This window comes from Girardinichthys multiradiatus, chromosome 3, assembly GCF_021462225.1.
Source record: "Girardinichthys multiradiatus isolate DD_20200921_A chromosome 3, DD_fGirMul_XY1, whole genome shotgun sequence".
Taxonomy (NCBI): domain Eukaryota; kingdom Metazoa; phylum Chordata; class Actinopteri; order Cyprinodontiformes; family Goodeidae; genus Girardinichthys; species Girardinichthys multiradiatus.
The window spans coordinates 8,807,490-8,833,662 of record NC_061796.1 but is presented as its reverse complement, the minus strand read 5'-3'; the positions used below and the strand labels follow the sequence as shown (position 1 = coordinate 8,833,662).

At 39.6% G+C, this 26,173-nt stretch overlaps 1 protein-coding gene across 4 annotated transcripts in view; it reads left to right on the top strand.

Annotated features, from left to right (window-relative positions):
* LOC124865643 (F-actin-uncapping protein LRRC16A-like) overlaps positions 1-26,173 on the top strand; it is an 81,086-nt gene that overhangs the window by 28,631 nt on the left and 26,282 nt on the right. For all 4 annotated transcript variants that reach the window (XM_047360904.1, XM_047360906.1, XM_047360907.1 and 1 more), the window contains 10 exons: positions 4,589-4,639; positions 8,956-9,015; positions 12,199-12,320; positions 12,804-12,901; positions 13,096-13,166; positions 13,330-13,403; positions 13,639-13,714; positions 23,083-23,171; positions 23,498-23,592; positions 25,028-25,114. In XM_047360904.1, coding sequence (XP_047216860.1) covers positions 4,589-4,639; positions 8,956-9,015; positions 12,199-12,320; positions 12,804-12,901; positions 13,096-13,166; positions 13,330-13,403; positions 13,639-13,714; positions 23,083-23,171; positions 23,498-23,592; positions 25,028-25,114 — 823 coding nt within the window. The remainder of the gene's footprint in view (positions 1-4,588; positions 4,640-8,955; positions 9,016-12,198; positions 12,321-12,803; positions 12,902-13,095; positions 13,167-13,329; positions 13,404-13,638; positions 13,715-23,082; positions 23,172-23,497; positions 23,593-25,027; positions 25,115-26,173) is intronic.

Genomic DNA, 26,173 nt, shown 5'->3' with positions numbered 1-26,173 from the left:
TCTCCCGCTCCATTCTTCCCTCACTCGTGAACAAGACCCCGAGATACTTAAACTCCTCCACTTGAGGCAGGAACTCCCCTCCAACCTGAAGAGGACAAGCCACCCTTTTCCGGTCGAGTACCATGGCCTCGGACTTGGAGGAGCTGATCCTCATCCCAGCCGCTTCACACTCGGCTGCGAACCGCCACAGCGCATGCTGTAGGTCTTGGCTAGAGGGGGCCAGCAGGACCACGTCATCTGCAAAACGAAGAGACGAAATCCACTGGTCCCCAAACCCGACCCCCTCCGGCCCTTGGCTGCGTTTAGAAATCCTGTCCATAAAAGTTATGAACAGGACCGGTGACAAAGGGCAGCCCTGCCGGAGTCTAACATGCACCGGGAACAGGTCCGACTTAGTGCCGGCAATGCGGACCAAACTCCTGCTCCGCTCGTACAGGGACCGGATGGCCCCTAGTAAAGGGCCCTCGATTCCATACTCCTGGAGCACCCCCCACAGGGCATCACGAGGGACACAGTCGAATGCCTTCTCCAGGTCCATAAAACACATGTGAACCGGTTGGGCAAACTCCCATAAACCCTCGAGCACCCTGTAGAGGGTATAGAGCTGGTCCAGTGTTCCACGGCCGGGACGAAAACCACACTGCTCCTCCTGAAGCCGAGGTTCGACTATCGGTCGGACTCTCCTCTCCAATACCCTGGCGTAGGCCTTACCAGGGAGGCTGAGGAGTGTGATCCCCCTGTAGTTGGAACACACCCTCCGGTCCACCACCCCAGTCTGCCAGTCCAGAGGCACTGTCCCCAACCACCACGCAATGTTGAAGAGACGTGTCAACCATGACAGCCCTAGAACATCCAGAGACTTGAGGTACTCAGGGCGGATCTCATCCACCCCCGAAGCCCTGCCACCGCGGAGCTTTTTAACCACCTTGGTGACTTCAGCCTGGGTGATGAAAGAGTCCGACCCCGAGTCCCCAGCCTCTGTTTCCACCACGGAATGCGTGATGGCAGGATTGAGGAGATCCTCGAAGTACTCCTTCCACCGCCCGATAATGTCCTCAGTCGAGGTCAGCAGTCCCCCGCCCCCACTATAAACAGTGTTGGCGAAGCACTGCTTTCCCCTCCCGAGGCGACGGACGGTTTGCCAGAATCGCTTCGAGGCCAACCGGTAGTCCTTCTCCATGGCCTCACCGAACTCCTCCCAGGCCCGTGTTTTTGCCTCTGCCACAGCCCGGGCCGCAGCACGCTTGGCCTCACGGTACCCGTCAGGAGTCCCACAAGCCAACCACAGCCGATAGGACTCCTTCTTTAGCTTAACAGCATCCCTTACTGCCGGTGTCCACCACGGGTTCTGGGATTGCCGCCGCGACAGGCACCGCAGACCTTACGGCCACAGCTACGGGCAGCAGCATCGACAATAGATGCGGAGAACATGGTCCACTCGGACTCTGTCTCCAACATCCCCCGGGATCTGGTCGAAGCTCTCCCGGAGGTGGGAGTTGAATACATCCCTGGCCGAGGGCTCCGCCAGACGTTCCCAGCAGACCCTCACTATGCGCTTGGGCCTGCCAAGTCTGACTGGCTTTCTCCTCCTCCAGCGGATCCAACTCACCACCAGGTGATGATCAGTGGACAGCTCAGCCCCTCTCTTCACCCGAGTGTCCAAAACATCTTGGGTTGTTCTCATCGGTGTTAAAGTCAGTGAGGGAGCTGTATTGACCTTATCAAGGTTATAAAATTTTTCAGTCAAGTCCCAAGTGAATGATTTATTTTATTAGACAAAGATTAAGCCAAAATGAAATGTTTGCGAAAATTAAGTACACCCCAAAGAGTCTATGTTAAACCCCTAAATGCTATTTATCAGAGTAAATCTGTCACTAAACTGCAGATGAAAATTAGCCTTAATGGCTAAATCTGATATATTTACATGTGAACTTGTGCTCATGTTAATTAATATGCATTGTCCTATTTTAAATATATAAATAAGAAATCAAATAAGAGATAACCGGCCAGCTAACTACACTTTTTGTCAAAAGAAAAAAGAATGTATAAATGTAAATTATTCAAGCTGACCTGCTTATTTTGTGGTAATTAAGCAGGCCCATTAACATACTAAGGTGGTGTGAGCTATCATCCTGCGATGCTTTGTCAGAATCCCTTTCCCTGCAAGCACACAGTACGTAAGCACCACCGCACAGGAACCAGAGTGCACCGAGAGGAAAGGCTGAGCAAACTAGTCGTGACTCTTGCTCTTTAGAAGAGGTTATCTTTGGCCATACAGGCCTGCCTGTCTGTCCCCATCACATCAAAACATGCAAACGCTGCCAGTGGAGCTGACCCGCAGAGGGCTAGAAAGCACTGTCATCCTTTTTTAGCCTTATCTCACACACTTCTGTTTTATTCACATCTTTTAGAAATATTGTCAGTTTTAGAAATCCTGTTACCCCTTAATGTTGCTTTGCTTCGTTTTAGCTCTCCTTTTCCTTGTTGCTGGATTTGTTCACGCAGCTAAACCACCTTCCATAAATATTCTTTCCCTCAGGCATCATTATCACTCCACTCCTGGCTGTTGTTTTGCTGAAGCTAAATAGCTTTTACTTAAACTGGAATGCTTGAACACAGTCATTTGTTGAAATTTTTATGTCCAGATATTTAAATGATTGGACTGTTGGAAAGTTTCTGACCATCACAGCTGTTCTGTATAAAGAAGGTGGAAGTCTCTCTTTGATTATTTAAAGTTCAGCTTTTAGTGTGTTGGGATTTTTTGTGTCAGAAGCACATCCTTTAAGATGTTACTTTAGGACACATTACCATTTTCTTATGGCTGTCTTATGGACACAAAGTAGTTACATAAGTCATGTGTTAGTCATGATGACCAATACATTTTATCCAGAGGTAGCTGCTTCAGTAAATTAGCCTTGTGGCCATAAATGTCTTTTGGGTTCCAAGAATATACATGGGTTGGACAATGACACTGAAACACCTGGTTTTAGACCACAATAATTTATTAGTATGGTGTAGGGCCTCCTTTTGCGGCCAATACAGCGTCAATTCGTCTTGGGAATGACATATACAAGTTCTGTACAGTGGTCACAGGGATTTTAAGCCATTCTTCTTGCAGGATAGTGGCCAGGTCACTACGAGATACTGGTGGAGGAAAACGTTTCTTGACTCGCTCCTCCAAAACACCCCAAAGTGGCTCAATAATATTTAGATCTGGTGACTGTGCAGGCCATGGGAGATGTTCAACTTCACTTTCATGTTCATCAAACCAATCTTTCACCAGTCTTGCTGTGTGTATTGGTGCATTGTCATCCTGATACACGGCACCGCCTTCAGGATACAATGTTTGAACCATTGGATGCACATGGTCCTCAAGAATGGTTCGGTAGTCCTTGGCAGTGACGCGCCCATCTAGCACAAGTATTGGGCCAAGGGAATGCCATGATATGGCAGCCCATACCATCACTGATCCACCCCCATGCTTCACTCTGGGCATGCAACAGTCTGGGTGGTACGCTTCTTTGGAGCTTCTCCACACCGTAACTCTCCTGGATGTAGGGAAAACAGTAAAGGTGGACTCATCAGAGAACAATACATGTTTCACATTGTCCTCAGCCCAAGATTTGCGCTCCTTACACCATTGAAACCGACGTTTGGCATTGGCATGAGTGACCAAAGGTTTGGCTATAGCAGCCCGGTTGTGTATATTGACCCTGTGGAGCTCCCGATGGACAGTTCTGGTGGAAACAGGAGAGTTGAGGTGCACATTTAATTCTGCTGTGATTTGGGCAGCCGTGGTTTTATGTTTTTTGGATACAATCCGGGTTAGCACCCGAACATCCCTTTCAGACAGCTTCCCCTTGCGTCCACAGTTAATCCTGTTGGATGTGATTCGTCCTTCTTGGTGGTATGCTGACATTACCCTGGATACCGTGGCTCTTGATACATCACAAAGACTTGCTGTCTTGGTCACAGATGCGCCAGCAAGACGTGCTCCAACAATTTGTCCTCTTTTGAACTCTGGTATGTCACCCATAATGTTGTGTGCATTTCAATATTTTGAGCAAAACTGTGCTCTTACTGCTAATTGAACCATCATACTCTGCTCTTACTGGTGCAATGTGCAATCAATGAAGACTGGCTACCAGGCTGGTCCAATTTAGCCATGAAACCTCCCACACTAAAATGACAGGTGTTTCAGTTTCATTGTCCAACCCCTGTACGTTTCCTTTTATCTGGGCTTTAGGTGCTCTGTTCAGCAGGCAAAATCTGCTAAATGTACACACATATCTATGATTGCATCACTCTAAGAAGTGGTGTTCAAGTAATTTTATTGGGTTATTGCATGTTAACAAGCTCCTAAAGTTCCTTTTTAATGCATTGATTCCTTCTTCTCATCCTTCCTTGTTTTGTGTTTTTTACAGAAATGTATGAGTCACATGTCTGAAGCTCTCTTGACTCAGCTGGACATTCCTCCGTGTTCCTTGTCATTTTCTTGCTCTTGTTGCTCAGAGTCTCTTTACAGCTGCTAATTATATACATCTCCTGCAACACACTCCTTAATCCCTCTGTTCTCTCTCTCTCCTAGGCTCTTGCGACTCACCGCGCCTACCTCCTAACTGCACGCATTCCAGCCAAGGTAAGAACAACAGGTCAGCTGTAATCGGCTGGCAGTCAGAGGAATTTTCTTTCTCTTTAAATAACACCAGTGTAATGTTTGAACTGGGCTGAAACAAGAGGGTACATTTATGTCATGTGAATCTTAAAAAACAGACTATACATGAATTGCTTGAAAATAAATTTTTTGAAGTTATGATCAAGATTGTTAGCGTCCAAATGACAAGGTTCAGTAATATTCTGTTTTTATTGAAGGTGTGGCAAACCACATTAATTTAATCTGAGGTGAAGTTCAGCAACTTCTAAAGACCACACTTCCCTATTAACTATGTTTTGAGATCATGAACATGTCTGTGAGGTATGAAATACTGATCTCCTTTTAGTTTTATTGTCGTTCAGACAATTTATGAGAAACAGTCATAATGTGTTTATAAATCAAATCAAGAAAAACTTGTCAGTTACTCTGTTGATGCACATGAAGAAAGATTAGTTTGCGAATCTTTGTAATCAGTCTGGTATAGGCACAGTCATGTGGAAAAATTAGACACCCCATTAACTATAAGTATTATTGTTTGAAAATAAATGTTTACATATTAATCTCTAATCTTTAAAAAAAAAAATCCCATCTCTAATCTTAGCTTTAGATAAGAAAGGTGTTATTTTACTAATTAAACAACAGAAGTCAATGAATCCCTCTACCGCTAAGTTTTACCCCCTATGTTTGAATTAACGTCATTAAGCCACTTCTTGTAGCCCTCTACCAGTTTCTGATAGTGTGAAGATAGTTTGCCCCACTCCTCACTTTCAGCTGTGAGATGTTTGAGTGTTTTCTGTATGTTCAGCTTTTTTCTAGTCTCCCCTCAACATCTCAAGATCTGCGCTTAGACCTGGTCTTTCCATTTGGTAATTCTCAGGCAGTCCTTGGTGGTATGTTTTGGGTCATTGTCATGTTGCAGGGTCTAATTGTGCTTCCACTTAAATGGTTTAAAAGATGACCTCAAACTTCAGCACCCTCTGATGCACAGTGGAATCCATGGTGGAATGATACTATGAAGGAAATCTGGCCAGGACCTGCTGAAGCAAGGCATCCCAAAACCATGACATGCTTCACAGTTGGAAAGTGAATGCTTTCCTCGAACTGCTGTATTTGGTTTATGCCAAACATGTCCTCTGTTGTGGTGAACGAACAATTACATTTTTAACTCATATGTCCAAAGAACATTATTCCAGAAGTTCTGCTATTTGTCTACATTCTCTGTGGCACCTCCCATGAAAGTTCATCTTGTGTAATCTCACTTTCATGTCAGCAGTAGCGAGAGCCTACTAGAGACCCCATTGTGTGATTTTAGGTTTTCGGAGACTTCTTTTACCATTTGGCGCTGAACTGTCAGGGTGAACCTGCTTTGATGGCTAGACCTGGACATGTTGGCAGTTGTTTTGAATGTCCTTGACATTTAGATTATGTTTCCGTACATTGGAATGGGTGATTTATCTGATTGATCTGTTTGTTAACCATTTTAAGTGAGAATAAATATTTAAATATATATATTTTTATCCCAGTTTACAAAACTTACAGAAAAGAATTTTCTTCCCTTTTAATTGTTTGGTTAATTTACTAGATATTTTTTATAATTTTATAATTTAAATCCATATCTTAATGTAAAAAAAACATACATCCTTTTAGTAGGCAATCCACAGAAAATGTGATCATATATGCTGCTGAAATGATACATTATCAGTTTTAGTTGGATAAAAATACATTTTCACAAAGGTATCATTCACACAGAAACTTGTTACCTGATCACTGATCAGGGCCAGTGCCTGTCTCCATAGTCATTGGGTGAGAGGTGGGGTACACCCTGGGTAAGTCCCCCGTCCATCACAGGGCAGCACAGAGACACACAGGAGAACATTCTTACCTAAAGATGACTCAGAAAGACCATTTAACCTAACAGTCATGTTTTTGAACTGTGGGAGGGAGAAATAGTACTTTGAGAGAACCCATGCATGCAAGGGGAGAACATGCAAACTCCATGCAGAATAACCACAGACCAAGTTTTGAACCCAGGACCTCCTTTCTTAAAGGCAACAGTGCATGAACTGTTGAAGCTTTAACATGACGTCTGCAGCAGATGACGACTGATTCCTAAGCTACTGAGTCTTTATTGTTCATTCAGCTTATTAAAGCTCAGTTAAATCTGAATTTATCCTGCCTTTTGTCTTTATTTTCTTGGATTTATTGATTTTTAGAAGTACAATGCTTCGGCATTGACTTACTGTGTTTCAGTATGGCAACTCTGTTTGCCCCTGGCTGTAAATTCAGCGCTGAAAACTGCCTGTAGCTCTTTTATTGTCTTCTCAGCGGGTTTTCCTGTGTGAGTCTCTTCGATTGATGATTTGGCTCCTCTTGTAAAAAGCTTCAGGGCTCAACAGTCTGTGAGTGCTCCGAAGCGTTCACAGTCTGTTTCTCACACATATTCATTCATGTCTTCTTCCTGCCTTTTTCCCCACTGTTTTCGTACCATGGTTCCTGCGCAGTTTGGAATAGTCTGGGATTATCTTTTAGCAATTTCCAGGTCTGTATACGTATGGAAGAACGAAATCTTATTAAGTTTCCAGACTTTATTTATTATACTTTGCTTAAAAGAAAACAAAATATCTAAAGAGTAAAGTGTTTCTCACTATTCAAATCCTTTTGTCTTAGACTTGCAGCATTTCATCTTCATATATTTTTAACAAATACTTTAAGATATACTTAAAATTATAGAAATAAAAACTAAAGTTCCCTGAAGTGATTAGTTGTAACTGGTTTTCATTAATTTTTTTGCATCAGACAATAAAACTTACATGATCATAGATACAGGAAAACACAACAAACATAGAAAGATAACGAAATAAGCTGACAAATGGACAGTAAATGAATGATTGAACAGCATTTGGTTCCTCCATACACCTCCCAGTATGACACCTGAGCCATTGGTTAGCTTACATTTATCACAACATTGACTTCAGAAAGTTCAGAGAGCTGTCCTGTCATTGGATAGCAGAAGTAGTTAAAATTGCAAATAAAGCGATAAAAAAATCCATGCTTAAAATAAGCAATAGAAAAAAAACAACTCTTGCATTATTCACGATCACGCACAAGAAAGAGTAACAATTGTTGTAGTGTGCAGTTTGTGTAAAAGAAGATTAGTGTTAGATCACAAGGCATTGGTAGAAACTGCACCGATTGGACGTGTTGATAAACCTGGAACATTGTGCTTAACACAAACGATGCATCTTATCAGGAGCAGCACTAAGTAGCAAAGCTGTAGCACAGTCACTTAAGTAGATGTATTGATAACAAGGAGCCTGTGGCTACAGGGGCCCATAATTTAAGCCTCTCACTGTACAATGTTCACTAAAGTTAATATGTGTAGCCTTTAAGCCTATGCTTATGTGAAATGATGTTTGACAAAGAACCAAGAAGCATGCATATATTACAATGGTTGATAAAGTTACCTTTTTCGGTTTTTGGGTTTTTTGTTTTAATTTCAAACTGTACACAATCTGATGTTAAAACTATGATGATGAGCCAAGCTTTGTCTTTTTGATTATGGTAACACGTCACTAAGTAGGGCCTATCTCTGATTGATTTCATTTTTTTAACCTTTTTTTGCATTTATTAATTTCCTTTTTAGAAGAGAATCTAAATGATTACAACATAGAATGGGAATCAAGGGTTGGGGCATCCATTTATGCCATATGCAAACAGACGAAGTGTTATGGTTCACATCTTTGACAATGGGGTTAATGCCATTGGGAAAAGAAACACACATACACTCTATACTGTAGTCAGACAGTAGACAGACTGCTTCCTCTTCAACCCTGTCATCTCTGAGCCAAGCCTCAGAAACAGAGTTCCCACCTGATATAGTCTGGCCCCGCTGCCTGGCCTGCCCTCAGGCTCTCCACTGTTTGCCTTTCTAAAAGAGGAAGAAGCAGTGGAAAATGTGCTCATTATGATTGTGTGCAGGATTCCCATCTCACATAAAATAACTTATTTTGGTCGCTTCTTAGACATGAGATGATGAGCCATGAGGTTTTTCCTTGTTTACTTTGCCCTAAAATGTCCTCTTTAAACACAAATAGAACATGTTAGTGCAAGAGTGGATTACCCTTTTTTGCTGGAAAATGGCAATGCTAAACAAACTTAAACTGTGGAAAGAAGAAGATTTCTGGAAATTAAAAACAACATATAAAAAGAAAAGGATTTCTTTTCGATTGAATTAAACGCATCTTGCTTTGTGTGTTAGAATAGTTTGTTTTTTTTTACCTGCTTTTTGTTTTTATTTTTAGGTGGAACATTCATTTAATTATCTGGAAATCCAGGGAATTGCTTGCAGCAAGCCAACACAGGTACTGCACATTGCCTACAAACATAAAATATAACAGAAAACTCTACATTTTAGGAATTAAAACTAAGTTTTTGTTCAGAGTAGAAGAAAACTGACTCATAGACTCAGAGGGGATTGTTTAAAACTGTATGCACAAACCAACAAAGTGTTTATGCAAAAAGCCTGACTTTTTGCATAAACACAAGCTTCTTTGTTCTAAACATTAATGTCTTTAGTTATTAGTTTCAAAAGCTTTATGTTGAAAAAAATCAGATTTGGCAATGAATGTTTCTTCTGCTTGAATTTCTTTTTTTTTTTTGTAGGTGATGTAAATTTTTTCTCATATTTATTTTATTCTTGAAAATACCAGAATTTTATCATACCTTTTTATATTTTTTTTTAGAAATTAAATCAGATGTTATGATCCGTTACTCAGTACTTGAGTAGCCTTTTTACCAAATGCTTTTTATTCTGGAGTTATTTCTTGGATGAATACTTTCGACTTTTACTTGAGTGAAAACATTGAGTTACTTGAATACAATTTTAGGCTACTCTAGCCACCTCTGCTTGAAACTGATTTGAATTTATTCTAATTAGGTCATTTTACAACCACAAACCTGGGTTTTTATGTTTTATGTGTTTTTTCTCCAGTATTTATGATGTTTATATTCAGCTTGACATCGTTTCAGTTGAAAAAAATTCAGTTAAGTGATACATAGCTTTTTGCTGTTGAAAAATGCATACAAGGATATAAAGGTTTGGTTCGGCCCACCTTTTTTCTCCACTATAGCTGCATGAGAAACTTTAATTTTCCCAAATTTAGTGATAGATGGGAGTCCTATGGGGTAAGAACACTGTCAAAAACAATATGTATGTAAAGACGAAAATGCGTGCATATTAGTCAATAGTTGTGCATAAGTAAAATCCAAAAGAGGTATTGTATATTTTCTCTATAAGAATACAAAATAAGATGTTACAGCTTCAAGAAATTACAAACACAAAGTTCAAGTTTAAAGTTGAGGTTTATTCGTTATGAATACAATATGCTATAACAGTTTGTGAATACGATTTCTTTTCTATGAGAATACGAATTTACATCAGCGACTTGGTGTCACGTGATCTCAGGCTCAGAATATAGTGGGTGGAGTTATACAATGATGTACAGTAGGTGGCAGTATGCACCTCTGAATGAAGAAGAAGAAGCACTAGCGCCAAATAAACGGACCAAGAGCATATCTTAACGACATTAAGACATATATAAACTTTTTAACATTACCTGGCTTTGTACCGTTTGGTCCGTTTATTTGGCGCTAGTGCTGCTTCTTCTTCTTCTTCTCTTCTTCTGCTGGCAGTTCGCAACAAATTCAGAGGTGCATACTGCCACCTACTGTACATCATTGTATAACTCCACCCACTATATTCTGAGCCTGAGATCACGTGACACCAAGTTGCTGATGTAAATTTGTATTCTCATAGAAAAGAAATTGTTTTCACAAACTGTTATAGCAGTTTGTATTCATAAAGAATAAACCACAACTGTAAACTTGAACTTTGTGTTTGTAATTTCTTGAAGCTGTAACATTTTATTTTGTATTCTTATAGAGAAAATATACAATAGCTCTTTTGGATTTTACTTACGCACAACTATTGACTAATATGCACACATTTCCGTCTTTACATTCACATTGTTTTTGACAGCGTTCTTACCCCATAGAAGTCCGCTCTGTTTTGTTTTGGTGTCACATTTAAAAGTTGCGCTACAGGATGTCGCATTGCGCTCTTAGTTTGGCACATCAACATTTTGCATGTGTTCAGGTATTAAATAACGCTGTTTTTGTTTGGTTTGGTACAGGTGTGTAGCGAACTGACAGGGCTGTACATGACATTTTCGATATGAATGCGTGTATCGTTACACCACTAAAAACATTCAAAGTACTTCTTCTACTACATCTAGGTACTACTTATCTGTGTATGACCTAGTCCAAAGGTGTACTGAATATCTACCTGTAAAACTGTCAAAAGTAATAGAGATTTAATCTTGCTGATGTTGTAAAACTAGCAAAGAACATAATAATGACACTGAAACAACATATCTCAGCAGTGTGTATGAAGCAGGAAACCAAGTAATGAACACTACCACTGAAAAGCTCATGAAAGTGTGCTGGTTTCTAAATTTAAACTCTACAAGTATCAGACACAGAGTTCCTGCACATATACACATACTATTAGCAGTTAGCCTTATGTCCTTCATTCTTAGTTAAAAAATAGCAGCCTAATCGCAGTTTAATTTATCCATGACCTGGTTAGATGCTATAAAAAAATGTACTTTGTTAGCTTCTTTTTTGTTAGATTGTAATATTTTGACTCATCAGTGAAAAAGCATAAAAAAAATTGTGAAGTACTTTATTTTTGAGGATTTTGATAACTCAGTATCCTGTGAAGCGTCAGTTCACCTGAAAGGCTTTTTCCTTAACGTTTGGTTAAATCTTCCATCTCTGCTCTGAAAATCATCCATAAAATCACAATACATTTTTAATGAAGAGATGAAATGGACAAATCTGGAAATATACCCTTTCAATATCTGAATCCTCCTATAATCCTTAAACCTCATTAATAGCAGACATATCTAGGCTGAGCCCCTAAAGGCTTTTTGACTGGAGCGAGCAAGCTGCCGGTCAGCAGAACCAACATTCAGACACTAATAATTTGTCACAGACCATCCTGTTCCTGTAGCTGAAGCCCTGTCCTGCTCATTTTTACTGTCAGTCCTCTCAGTATTTTTCCTGAGGGTCTCTTGTGTCCCTGCCAGGAAGATTATGGTAATTCTAGCCCACAGAGGAAGTACGTGTGTCAGTATTTGCATAATTGCAGTAAACACTGAAATGGTTAACAACCTTGGTTATGTTAAGTCCATACCTATATGTATTAAATCCTTAACTTTAGTTTGTTTCTGTGCAACTGTTGAAATGGCAAGTGTTAATAAAACAAACAGGACTGAGCTACTGTGTTGTAAAATTCATTTTAGATGAAAGATGGAGAATTAAATAAAAACAAGTTAACAGGAAATATGTCCATGTTGAATCCTGTTGTTGCCCATGTCTCTCAAACATATTCTTAAGAACAGAGGCCCTCTGGGGTCAGCTTTATGAGCGGGTGGTTTCACTAACTGTTGTATGGATCATTCATTATCAATATCTGCTTTTAGCTACTTGTAGAGTACGAGCGAGGCTCGTTCTCTTTGAAGCTGCCCTCCACAGAGGAGGTGAACAATGTGGTCGCCCAAATAGGAAACTGTCTGCTGAGGATATGTCCTGGTCTGCCCCCGAGGTATGTTTAGTCAGTATAGATTTATCTCAGATAATTCCGTTTTATACTCTTCTTTCCAAATAAAATTTTTTCTGCAATTTGCCTGCATTCTCTCTGCAAAATTTGTCTGTCCTTTGTTTTTCCCCCTTGCACAACACCCATGAAAGTTAAACTTCTGCATGTTTGTACATTCTTCCTGATTGTACAGTCATATATATATAGATAGATAGATAGATAGATAGATAGATAGATAGATAGATAGATAGATAGATAGATAGATAGATAGATAGATATCTTTATTGTCCCATAAAGGGAAAGTTGTTTCCACAGCCTGACTACAGTCTACAGTAGTAAGAGCCTGCTGTAGGTCCTTTGATGACATTTTAAATCCCTAACAGACTCAAACGAAGCTGCAAATTTCTTTCTGAGGAGGATAATTTCTGAGTCTTTCATCCTCTGCAACACAGACACGGACTAACTAAACGTTTTCACCTCTCTTAACAGTAAGATGATGAAGAAGCTTTGCATGGAGCCTCCAGACCGGCTGAGCTCCATGCAGACTCTGTGGGAAAACAACAAGCCTGCTGAACCTGGACCCTGTGGTAGGATCCTGTCACTTTGCTTTAATCCTGTCTGCCTTTATAAGTTAATATGAAAAAGCGAGTGTGTGTTAATGTGAAATCATCACTAGTTACTGCTGGTGCTTTACTCCCCCTGCACAAGTTCATCTTAACTGTGATTATGTCAGTCACTCCACCTTATATAGTTCTTTATGCCTCTCTATCTCTGCCTGTAGGTGGGTTTTCTCAGATGTACAGATGTGTGTGTGACTGGTTAGGACTGCCTTACAGAGAAGAAGTGCAGTGGGTAAGGATGGCTCACTTTCATGCTGGTGGAGTTGCACATCAGAGCTGTGCGCCACTGTGTTTTGCTGCTGTCTACTGGCTAAATAAAACTGAATACAGCCCTTTTAATAAATAGGAGAGCAACAACAATATGATGAATGCATAATTGATTGTGCCCTCTGCAGGATGTCGATACCATCTACTTGACACAAGACAGCAGAGAGCTCAACCTGCAGGACTTCAGCCATCTAGAGAACAGGCGAGTTTTTTTTTCTTTTTTAGATATCACCAAAAGACACCATCAAGATGTCAGAATTCAGGTTATTTACGTTGAAAAAAAATCATTTTGCACTAAGCAAAATCAACGTGCTTTGGAGGGGTAAGAATAATAATTTATATCATAAAAAAGGAAAAGCAAGTATGGCCATATTGAATGTTACTGAAACAATATTCAGTGTTGGCTCGGACCTTTTCTCTTCTCTGTGTGTCATCAGGGATCTGGTAGCTATCATAGCAGTCCTGGAGTTCAACCAGTGGTTCACCAAGCTGTCTACCAAGGATTACAAACTGGTCAGTACCTCCTAAGCTCAGAAATTCAGAAAAAAGCATCAAGTTTTAACCAGTTTCTGGTTTGAAGTTATTCAAAAGAAATGAAATTCAAAAGAACTAGAATTCTTTTCTTGTACTTTTACTGTTTTTATTGTTTCTATTTTTTAAAGCTATTTTTTGCTGCACTAGTGGGCTTTATTTTTGTTATTTAAAAGCAAGCAGACAGAAAGTGGGGTGAAGAGAGTTGCAAGACATGCATCACAGGTTGCCGGGGTTGGGACTCGAACCAGGGACAGCTGAATTGAGAACTAAAGCCTCCGTATATGGGTTGCACACTCTACACCATGTGCCGCACCATACTTTTCCTGTTTAGGTTTTTTTTTATTGAAAGCATGACAGTTTTCTTGGACTGTATGGAGGAGGTGAAGCACTCCCCTCTTCTAAGTGTTGCTGTGACCTGCTATTAAAAGGCAAACAAGCTAAACTTTTCTCCCATGTAGCAAAACGGAGCTACTTTGAGTTTAAGGCATCGTCATATAGCAGCCAGTTTTGTAATCTATTTAAAAACTATCAACTCCCATAATCTAAAACTCATTCTGCAGAATGGATTTTTACATTGCCACTCAGCACAAGGAGGAAATTTATATATATATATCTCAGGATTTGGATCTGGGTCCCTGGATAAGCGGCGGGTTCTGTTGGCCTAGAGGTTACGGGCAGGCTGTCAGTTCTGGTACATTAGCCAAAAGAAAAATGGATTATCATTTGTTTCATTAAACACCTTCAGACTAAAAGAGATAAAAAAAAATGCCAGCAAATCATACGTAATTCTTTTAAACCTTTAATCATTCCTTGGAATGAAAGACAGCATTCACCTTAAGAGTGTAATACAGTCAACAATCGATTTTTAAGGTTACGGCCAATAGTACAAAGCTTTTTGTATTTCTAAATGACACAGAACGTTTTATGTATTTAACAAAACATATTTTTTGCTTTAATACAATGAAACATGTCATTTTTGCTGAGGGTTACCATACATTAGAATATCATACTGGCCCACACTAGTTTTCCTTATTACAGCAATACTAAAATGTTTTAAACAAATCTCATTCACAAGTAGAGCGTCAGCCATTTGTGTTATTCTCTAGAACTGACGTCAGCCTTCCAAATGTTTCTCACTCAGGGCATCATTCAAAAATATTCAGCTATTTGTTGCTCAAAAAAAACTAAAACAACATAATTTTGCCAGGAGATAGACATCCACTTATACTGTGAGGCTGTTTCTACTGAGTTGAGGCTGGAAAACACAGCTTGACCCTGAGAAAAAGTGATCAATTCTACTGTTTGGTACTTTTGTTTACTTCTGTTTTCCTATCACTTTCGGAGTCCATACTTACTTTCTATGTTTATTCCCATGTGTGAATTTATGCTCATCTCTTCCTCCACAGTGTCGGACTGTGTATAGCCAAATCTCTCTTTCTTTAGAGAATATTTTCTTTTTTCAGTCTTCCCCTGCAGTGTTTTGACTGAGGATCAGTGCAATGTTCTTGTGTGATAAGACTCCTAATCCAGATGAGACAAAGAGGTTCGGTGTCTCAGGCTGTTGCCGCCCCCCACCCCTAGTTCAGCACTCCATTACCAACTCTGCATCTAAAGCTTCTCTCAGTCTCATAAATTATCACACGCAGCTTCCTCTGTCTAAACAATTACCTCACTCCTCCGTCACAGACATTTCCCTTTGTATAGAAATTTAAAAAGCAGTCCCTCTCCATGGCATTTCAAGATTGAAGGAACAGTTGTTCCTACAGGCATATGTTTGACTAAGGCTTTTGGGTAGCACTTATTTAGCATGTCCCTTGGTGTCTCATTCATATGTGGTGCAGATGTTTTTTGATGATGCAGAATCTGGAGAAAGTCCATTTCACGGTTTTGGTTGGCTGGTCCAACAGATCTGTTTATCAAAAATCCAACCAGAATGTGCTCTTTGTAACAATGCATCAATTGTAGATAGTCTTTTTTTTTTTTTATTAATTCATACTTCAGATCAGCATGGCCATTTTAACAAAGCACACTGTAAGAATATAGGTTGAATTAAATTGCACCATAGCTTTAAAGAAACATACTGCTAGATTACTGCACCACCTTCTCTACTATGACGTATTGAGGAAAAGGAAGTGGTCTATACAGGGCCATAAATGTGCTTTTCTTGGTTTAGGTAAAGAAATTCTACACACCTGTTGCAAAAGGTAAAGGAGTTATTCACATGAAGATAAGGGCTCAACAGTAAAAAAAATAGATAACCAGTACTCCGTATTCTTACTTATCTCTTTAACGAGGGCAAGGTGTATGCATTTTGGCTAGATGCCGTCTTCAGAGATTTACAAATGGAAAAACTAACAAACGAATTCATACACAGACCAGATAACACTCATAAGCAGAAGCAGATCAGGCAGTCAACCCAAAAAGTAAATCTCTGTGCACTTTCGACAATACTGAATGGTTATCCTTGGATTGGAATCTGCTTGAAGAAGACCATGTTTATCACAATAATCCTTTTTAGCCAAAGTTGTAATGTTGGTTTCATTATACAGATCCAGGTTTCTTAAACTTGGTCCTCAGGGCCCAGTGTCCTGCATGTTTCAGGGGTTTCCCTGCTGCCACGCACCTGACTTAAATGAATGGGTAATTAACAGGCTTCTGTGGCTCTTGAGGGCACCTGAGGAAGTAATGCAATCATTTTAACCAGGTGTGCTGGAGCAGGGACACATCTAAAACATAAATGAATGTGGGACAGAAGACCAGGGTGAAGAAACACTGATATAGATAATATATTCTTTATTCTGCGGCACTGTTGAATAACTTGGAAGAGTTTAAAGGCTTCTAAAATGCCTACTTTGAAATTTTCATTGGAATAATGCAGAGAATCAGTGTTTTTTATTCCTTGGCCTCTTGGTAAAAAACTTTGTTCTTAAGAACAAAGTTTAGAAAACCTACTAACAGGCACACTTTCTTACACTACAGCAGTTATCGTTCTAGTATGAAAAAGACCTTACAGCCAGTTGTTGAGAATCAGAAGAATCTGCCGCACTGTGGAAGCTTTTGACAAACAAGCTAAAGATTTATGCAAAATATTTAGAGATAGAGGGTATGATGACCTAGTATTGAAGAATTGTTATGATAAAGTTATGAATCTTAGCAGGGATGAAGTATTGGTCTCTAAACCTCCCTTCTATAGGGACTCAAACATTCTATTGGCTACTAAATTTTCCCCTTTACCTAAAGAGATCAAAAATGTGTCATCAAACATTGGCACAAGTTGTGAAACTGACTGTAGGCCAAGGCTTTACGAGTCTTCCTATTTTTGCCAATAAGAGGACTAGTCATTTGGGACATCTCTTGTGCCCTTTTTTTTTAACTAGTCCCTACTTTTCGGCTTTTCCATCAGTAACATTTACATGGAATTTTTTTAGTACCTGCTTGCTTGTGGTTCCTACTGTTCCGAGTGGCTCTGAATACACGACCTCAGAAAACAGTCGGTCACTGATTGGGTAAGGGGGGGTGTCACTTGTCACAGCGTATTTTAATAACTAAAATCTTCAACTGTTCAATGGTTTTACGCTAGGCTTATTGTGTGTATGACCACTGTAGCAAGCTAGCATTAGGTAGCATTAGCTAACCCTCACACATGCTCTGGTTCGTATCATTCCGGTTGACACCGCATGGTTTCCCTCTCTCTCTCCTGTACTTACCACAGTGATTCGGGTCTTGCTGGCCAGAGTCTTCTCTGTCTCTCGTATTTCATTGATAAAAAGGAGCAGCAGTCTAGGCTGCTGTTGTGTTTTTTTGTGTCTCTATCACATCACTTCGGACCATGGGGTCGCTTTGCTATGAACTATCCCGTCCCCATTGGATGGTACTCTAATGTGCTGGAAAATTAATTAAATCGTGTTAAACTGACCTGACCCGACCTGAATAGATTAGGTACTAATGGAAAAGGGGCATTAGTTAGGGCCGACTGTTACACCCCTCCTCGGTATTTGAAACTGAATTGTATGTATTTTGTCTCTCTCTCTCTACACTTTCAGTGTAGTGGCGATTGCTCTAAGACTGCAAGGGAAGCTCAGCTTCTCCTAAAATGTCAAAAATTAAGTGATCAAATATATACTGTTGTGTGTACATGTCATTGACTAAATATGCGCTACAACGCGCTCAACTTTTGTTCAGAATCAGCTTCTTATCACTGGTAACGATGCAGCTTTCCTCTCATTCATTCCCACAGCTTCACAGTGCTTTAAACAGTGAGTTCAATAGCAAAGCAAGAATGCTGGGCTTGGTCTAGCCCATCGGACGATCAGCATCTCTGGGGGTCTATGGGGCAGTGGGTTGGCCCCGGCTGGCTTGGACGCTCAGCTTCTGCATGATGATTGGATGATCTGTCTGAGGCTGAATCCCTTTTTGATTGACAGCAAAATGAGCGAATCAGCGATCTTGAAATTGAGCTTTCCCTCCTTGAAAGACCGGCATCTGCCACTGATATATATAGATATACATCTATATAGATATAGATATATATAGATGTATATCTGTATATAGATATACATCTATATATACATCTATATAGATATAGATATATATCTATATAGATATAAGAGAGAGAGTTTCGATTTCGAACACTGGGACCTGGTTATGTGCTTTAATCCATCCGACATCCATCATATGTCTTTCCATGTGGTTCTTGCAGGTGCCATATTTGAATATTGACCACTGCAGATATATGTGCCTTAGGTTTTAGTGAACGTTTTTATTTCGGCCCAGCCATAGCAAAGTTTTACATCCTGACTTGTGTGACGAAACCTAGCTTGTTTTTATCAGTAGACTTTATTAAAGCATTTTAAACAGATTAAAATGACATTGGACGGAAGAATTTACTGTAAATATCCAGGATATTGCAAATATCTTGTGTTGTTTTTATTGTATATATATATATATGGGAAATCACAAGGATATGAGTGAAGGCGGGGGAAAAAAGTGATGACATAGCAGACTGAGAAGTAGCGGGGCCTCGGAGAGAAGACAGGTTAGAGTTTGGAAAAAAGTTGAAAAAAACTTTGGAAGAATGGAAGGAAAATAGAAAAGACAAACTAGAATTGTTATGCCTCCAAAACCAGTGAGAATTAAGCATACAAAGTTACAGATGTTCAACACCATATCTGTGCTAATGAACATTTAAAATGTATCATAAGGAATAAAATGGTTGTGTGTAGAGCATGAAGAGAGAAGAACGTTGGTGAGAAGATGAGCATATTGCATTCTGACCACCTCAGTCAAACAGATAAAGAAACTTTGTGCTGTTGATTAGATAAGCAACTTGTACTTATTCTCACACACAGACACACACACACACCATGCACACACAGCCGGCTTTCACAGCGTAGGATTATGCTACTCATCCCCAGTTCAATCAAGATGTTGAGCCAAAACTGAGATAAGAAGGGAGGATGAGCGGACTGCAGTGATAAGAGGACTAGCTTTCTGGTTTCCTCATGATTGGACAGTATGTGTGAAAAGATGTGCAGTTTGACCCGATGTAGGGTCAGGACAGCAAATTATAACCATGCTGGTATTTAATAAGTGGTAAATACAGGTCCTTCTCAAAATATTAGCATATTGTGATAAAGTTCAATATTTTCCATAATGTCATGATGAAAATATAACATTCATATATTTTAGATTCATTGCACACTAACTGAAATATTTCAGGTCTTTTATTGTCTTAATACGGATGATTTTGGCATACAGCTCATGAAAACCCAAAATTCCTATCTCACAAAATTAGCATATTTCATCCGACCAATAAAAGAAAAGTGTTTTTAACACAAAAAATGTCAACCTTCAAATAATCATGTACAGTTATGCACTCAATACTTGGTCGGGAATCCTTTTGCAGAAATGACTGCTTCAATGCGGCATGGAGGCAATCAGCCTGTGGCACTGCTGAGGTCTTATGGAGGCCCAGGATGCTTCGATAGCGGCCTTTAGCTCATCCAGAGTGTTGGGTCTTGAGTCTCTCAACGTTCTCTTCACAATATCCCACAGATTCTCTATGGGGTTCAGGTCAGGAGAGTTGGCAGGCCAATTGAGCACAGTGATACCATGGTTAGTAAACCATTTACCAGTGGTTTTGGCACTGTGAGCAGGTGCCAGGTCGTGCTGAAAAATGAAATCTTCATCTCCATAAAGCTTTTCAGCAGATGGAAGCCTGAAGTGCTCCAAAATCTCCTGATAGCTAGCTGCATTGACCCTGCCCTTGATAAAACACAGTGGACCAACACCAGCAGCTGACACGGCACCCCAGACCATCACTGACTGTGGGTACTTGACACTGGACTTCTGGCATTTTGGCATTTCCTTCTCCCCAGTCTTCCTCCAGACTCTGGCACCTTGATTTCCGAATGACATGCAGAATTTGCTTTCATCTGAAAAAAGTACTTTGGACCACTGAGCAACAGTCCAGTGCTGCTTCTCTGTAGCCCAGGTCAGGCGCTTCTGCCGCTGTTTCTGGTTCAAAAGTGGCTTGACCTGGGGAATGCGGCACCTGTAGCCCATTTCCTGCACACGCCTGTGCACGGTGGCTCTGGATGTTTCTACTCCAGACTCAGTCCACTGCTTCCGCAGGTCCCCCAAGGTCTGGAATCGGCCCTTCTCCACAATCTTCCTCAGGGTCCGGTCACCTCTTCTCGTTGTGCAGCGTTTTCTGCCACACCTTTTCCTTCCCACAGACTTCCCACTGAGGTGCCTTGATACAGCACTCTGGGAACAGCCTATTCGTTCAGAAATTTCTTTCTGTGTCTTACCCTCTTGCTTGAGGGTGTCAATAATGGCCTTCTGGACAGCAGTCAGGTCGGCAGTCTTACCCATGATTGGGGCTTTGAGTGATGAACCAGGCTGGGAGTTTTAAAGGCCTCAGGAATCTTTTGCAGGTGTTTAGAGTTAACTCGTTGATTCAGATGATGAGGTTCATAGCTCATTTAGATACCCTTTTAATGATATGCTAATTTTGTGAGATAGGAATTTTGGGTTTTCATGAGCTTTATGCCAAAATCATCCGTATTAAGACAATAAAAGACCTGAAATATTTCAGTTAGTGTGCAATGAATCTAAAATATATGAATGTTAAATTTTCATCATGAAATTATGGAAAATAATGAACTTTATCACAATATGCTAATATTTTGAGAAGGACCTGTAGTAGAGTACACATGGTGACAGGGTCACTGTGCTGGCCTGACTGTGTTGGTGTGACTGCTGTGGAAAATACTGACTTCTTTGTGTGTTTTCTGCTTGACTATTTTCTCACGTTTCACCCCTCACCACTCATGTTTTTTTCCACTCAGTTTGCTGCCGTCCATCCTTCTGCCTCTTTAATGCTCATGGTTCTCCGGGATAGCTGTGTGAACAACAGCCCTCTTCTTCTGTGTTGTCCTGTCATTGTCTCTCTTTTCCAATATCACTCCTGCCTCTCTCTCCTCCTGGCCACTGAATCCTGTCAAACAAAGCTTCCCCTGTCTCTGCCACACTGAGGCATCAGGCAAACAGAAGCAGTCCTTGTAGCGCTGATGTTGTTAATCAGGAATAATAACACAACGTTCCAGTAACGTTTTGTCATCATAATGGAAACTGTTTGTGCCAACTCTAAAAACTTGAAAAACTCATTCTGAATGTGTTGATGCATCATACAGTTCATTCCTGGCTATGACGCAGCACATAGTGAAGCGGGTCAGTGAACATCTAGGAGGAGCTTGGACTTTTAGCTGTTGAATTTTTAATTCTGTCTAAATACGGGTTCTCCTGTTGTGCTGAGACCACAGAAGAAAGGCAACTTCTTCCTCCCTGGGATCTGCTCTCCCCAATGTTTTGTCACACATGAATAGTTTCAGGTGTATGACAGAGAATTCATCTGCTTGTTTCTTTTTCACATTCTGCTGCACAGTTTTAATTGGCAACTTTGTGAAGGGCTTTTTGCAAACAAACACCTGAGGGGTTCTGCAGGCTGTTATTGTGACCTTGAATACTTCAGTCTTCCGTTTTGCAACACGGGGAGAATTAAATCTAAGGCTGATATAAAATTAATGAGATTATTTTTATTTATTTAATTCATTGAAGTATAGAAAATCAAACCATGTTAATAGAACAGCAGGATGAGAGTTATTACACAGCTTTACATATATCGGTGTATTTATTAAAAATGTTGGTGAGGTTGTTTTTTTTTTATTTTGTAGAATGTGGCAAAAAAGTCCAAATAGCCATGTGTTTTGCAAATGTTTCACTTGGTTATAAGGGCAAGCAATGAAAGAAAAGTCAGGACTATGAATGAAGCATTTCAGGTAGTTAGGGTTATATTCAATAGTGGAAGGAAATTTATTTTACATAAACTTGTCCTTGTTACTAAAATAGCAGACTTAGGCCTACTTCACAGAAAGTCAAAAACGGTATCGTTTCAAAAATGATTTCCGTAAAGATGGCACCGTATTACAAGAAATGTGTCCCCACATGAGAGTATCCAGCACCACTGAAAACGCTGTAGTCTGTTTGCCTGGCCCATTGGTGGCGCTGTGACACTTGCCACAAAAACACACCAAAAGCAGTTCGACAAAAACACCAGGCATGCGCGAACACCTCCTACGGGATAAACATAGCAACATGGCGATCAACAAGAACAATCAAGCTTCGAAGGAGAGCTTTTACTGGACTGATGATGAAGTCGTAGTTATAGAAGTGGAGCGGTAGATTCTGCTGTCACTGCCATGACAAAGCCAGCATTCGCCTTTGTATGAACGCAACACTGAACGGCACCATGTTTGTTCTTCTTGTGAAAATGCGGCGGGTTACAGAGAGCGGCGGAGCTACGGCTTCATTGTTTCAGAAAAGGCATTTTAAAATGTTTCCACTCTAGGACTTGTTTTCAAAAATGATTGTTTTTGGTTTCCCAAAATAGTGGATTCGTGTGGATGCAACACCTAAAAGACAAAATACCTCTGCGGATACATGTAAGCTCATCTGCATGTGGACAGGGCTTTATTCTGAAGCCAGTAACTTTCTGCTTTTGAATCAAAGCACACCCATTATTGTTGCCATTATTATGCCATTATTTACTTTCAAACTTTATTTCTAATCTCGATGTTGGCTGATACCAAAATGTCACTCTGTGCTTTATTTACATAAATCATCCTTTTAATTGCTCATATTTGGATTCAGTGCATATATTGTTTTGCTCATCACTGTGTGATGGTGCTACTATATAGTTCCTGACTTGTTTGGTTATGAAAAGGTCCTTTTATAAAGACTACTATAGAATGTAATTCTGATCATTTTGTCTCATGTACCCTTAGTCTGCAGACGTATGTGAGCAGATTCTTCGGGTGGTGTCTCGATCCAGTCGACTGGAAGAGCTGGTGTTGGACAACGCCGGACTCAAAACGTAACGAGACTCTTTTCATCATATTTCTGCTTCATTTTAGTCATGGAAGCATCCCTCTGCCCATGTCTGTTGTAGCATAAGTTTGTTAAATCCAGGAAATAAAAAGCAGGGTTATTTGCCGTAAATTAAGCATTCATTTTGCAATGAGATAGATAAACCAACAGAATGCTGTTTGAGGTTGTTTTCAGACATTTTAAATAATCCTAATTTTAATTTTGTCTGATTTTGCACATTTCTACTTTATACCGATATTTAATCATTTTGTGTTTGAGTCTTTCCATGGATGGATGAATGTTGTTATCATTAAACCCCTTCACAAATTACAGAGAGTTTGCCCAGAAGCTCGCTGCTGCCCTGGCCCACAATGCCAGCTCAGGACTTACTTCCATTAATCTTGCTAACAACCCACTGGAGGACAGAGGTACAGTCAGTGTTGTGATCCACTCTCTGTTCGACTCATTACGGTTTTAAAGTTTCTTTTCTGGTCTTTTACAACCACTACCTTATTTTACTGTGCTGCTTTTCTGTTTCATCCTTCAATGGTTAAAACTCTCTTCATATTTAAGATAACAAAATCTAGTAAGAAGAGATACTTAAGACTCTGTCTTTATTCTGTTTATTCTCTGTACTTTTATATTGTTTTTCTATATTAGAGTAATATAACTAGAACTACATGTAAAAATACTGTTTGTGATGACAAAACATTGTGAGCTGACAAAATATTAAGCACAATATAATAGAAAGCACATTGTTAAATAAAGCCTGCATGAATACTGCTACTTATATCCCAAATATCTATTGAAGTATTTAGTTATATATTTAATTTACTACTTTTTTTTACTAATTCAATTCAATTCAATTCAGTTTTATTTATATAGCCACAATTCACAACACATGTCGTCTCAAGGCACTTCACAACAATGAGGTACATACATTCCAATTAATCCTAACCATTGAACAGTGCAGTCGGAGTTAGCTTTTTATTCAAATTGGATAAAACGTTTTTCTATCTAAGGAAACCCAACAGATTGCATCCAGTCAGTGACTTGTCAGTAATTTGTAAATGTTTTATATTTTACTACTTTATTTTGGCATCTTGACCAACTTAGTGTTTTATTCCCTTTGGTCATTATATTTTGTGTATTTAGACCAATGATGCACTATAATATGTATTTATGAAAATAAATAAAAATCATATACTTCTTTTTAGCAGTTCACATAACTCATCCTCAGAATGAATTTATTTGGGCTTTCTTTTTTTTTTTTTTTATATGATGGAATGAGGAAGATGATACACAACATCTATGAATTTCAAAAACTGGAACTAGAAGCGCAGCTTTGATATTATTATGGATTTTCTGTAATCCAAATGCGATTGAAATTATACATACAGGCTTAAATAAATACATATGCCTTCACTAAATCTTCCTTAGCAGTTGTCAGAGAAACCACACACTTTATTGTAGCCAAGCTTCTAGGATAATATTAGCTGGAAATGTAACCACTCTACACAATTGGCAGTTAATTTAAAACAGGTTGGGATAGTCTATACATTTTCAATAGGGTTGACATTGAGGCAAATGCAGAATCTCATTGTTAGCCTACTTTTTCTTTTGAAAATCCAGTTTTAATGCGTGTTTTAGGTCATTGTCATGTTGGAACTGTATCAAATTGTATCAAAGTTACAGCCATTAATCTGTTGGTTTCAGGTCAGCCCACTTTGCAAAAAGATCAGTTAAATACATCTTTAAAAAAGTCAAAACATAATGATATTCATGCTAAAATAGCCTGTAAAGTACTTTTGTATTTAATGGTCAAATGTTATGTAATCATTGTTTTCTTCTTTCTTGCTGCAGGTGTTTATTCACTCAGTGCTCAGTTTGCAAAACTTTGTTTGGGGCTCAAGCATTTAAACTTTTCCAAAACCTCACTCTCACCCAAAGGTATGTGGAGTTTCCCCCCACACCGCTGTAGAAAGAGGAGCAGATAATGTAATGTTGGTAATGAAGCTAATGTTTTGATAGAGGCATTAAATATGAGTGTTTTGTGCTCATCTTGTTTTAAACTGTTGCTGTTTTAATTTCCGTTATTACCCAATACAATTCATATCTTTCATTAATCTGATTGCATCTCCAGCTTTACATGCCACTGAGACATACTACTGCACTAATATAGTGAGTGAGGATGAGACCGTTTAGTAGCATAATGTGCATTTCTATTCGCATAAAGAGTGTTCTCTGCAGCATTTGACTTTAGTTAATTGATCTATGCATATTTTTACATCATAAAAAGTCCTTTTTTAAAATAATGCGTATTTTGTCAAACATTACTCGCGGATAACATTCCTCATGTTTCCTATTCCTGCTCTCAGTACCAGGCACAGCCTGTCAGGACTCACTGCCAACACGTTTTGCTCTCGGCCAATCAATGGAGCTATCATATTTCCACTCTGTGGGTTTGAAAGGTCTTGTGCTGCCTAAACTGTAGCTTGATTTTCTTGCTGTTGGCTCAATCCATATTCTGTGCCCCTAGAGTATTGAGGGCACCTTTTAAATATATTTTTAGCTGTTTATTTTTCTATACTGGCTATATTCTTTTCCACCTGTCTAACTTGATCAGAACAGTAACTGGATTTGACAGTCTGTCAGGACTTCACTGTTTAAATGTGTCAGGTCAGCATGTAAGCCATGTAATGGACATGACACAGATCTGTGGCTGAACACACAATATGTCACCATCAGGCTGCCATAGAAGCAGTTTCCACCTCTCAAATACATAAACCACAAACCACAGGAGCGCTTCTGAAGGGTTAACGCGTCTCAAATCTGTACACATACCTTTCCATTTTAATTTTGGCGGCTTTTAGAGCATAAAATGGAAGTAAAATGGAAGTCAATGAGTGTAGCAGGACATTTTCCGACCATAAAAATACTGAATCATCTTATTCAAAATCAGATCCTCTTATTTCCAGCCTTCACACACAGCTCATTTCCTTCACTATG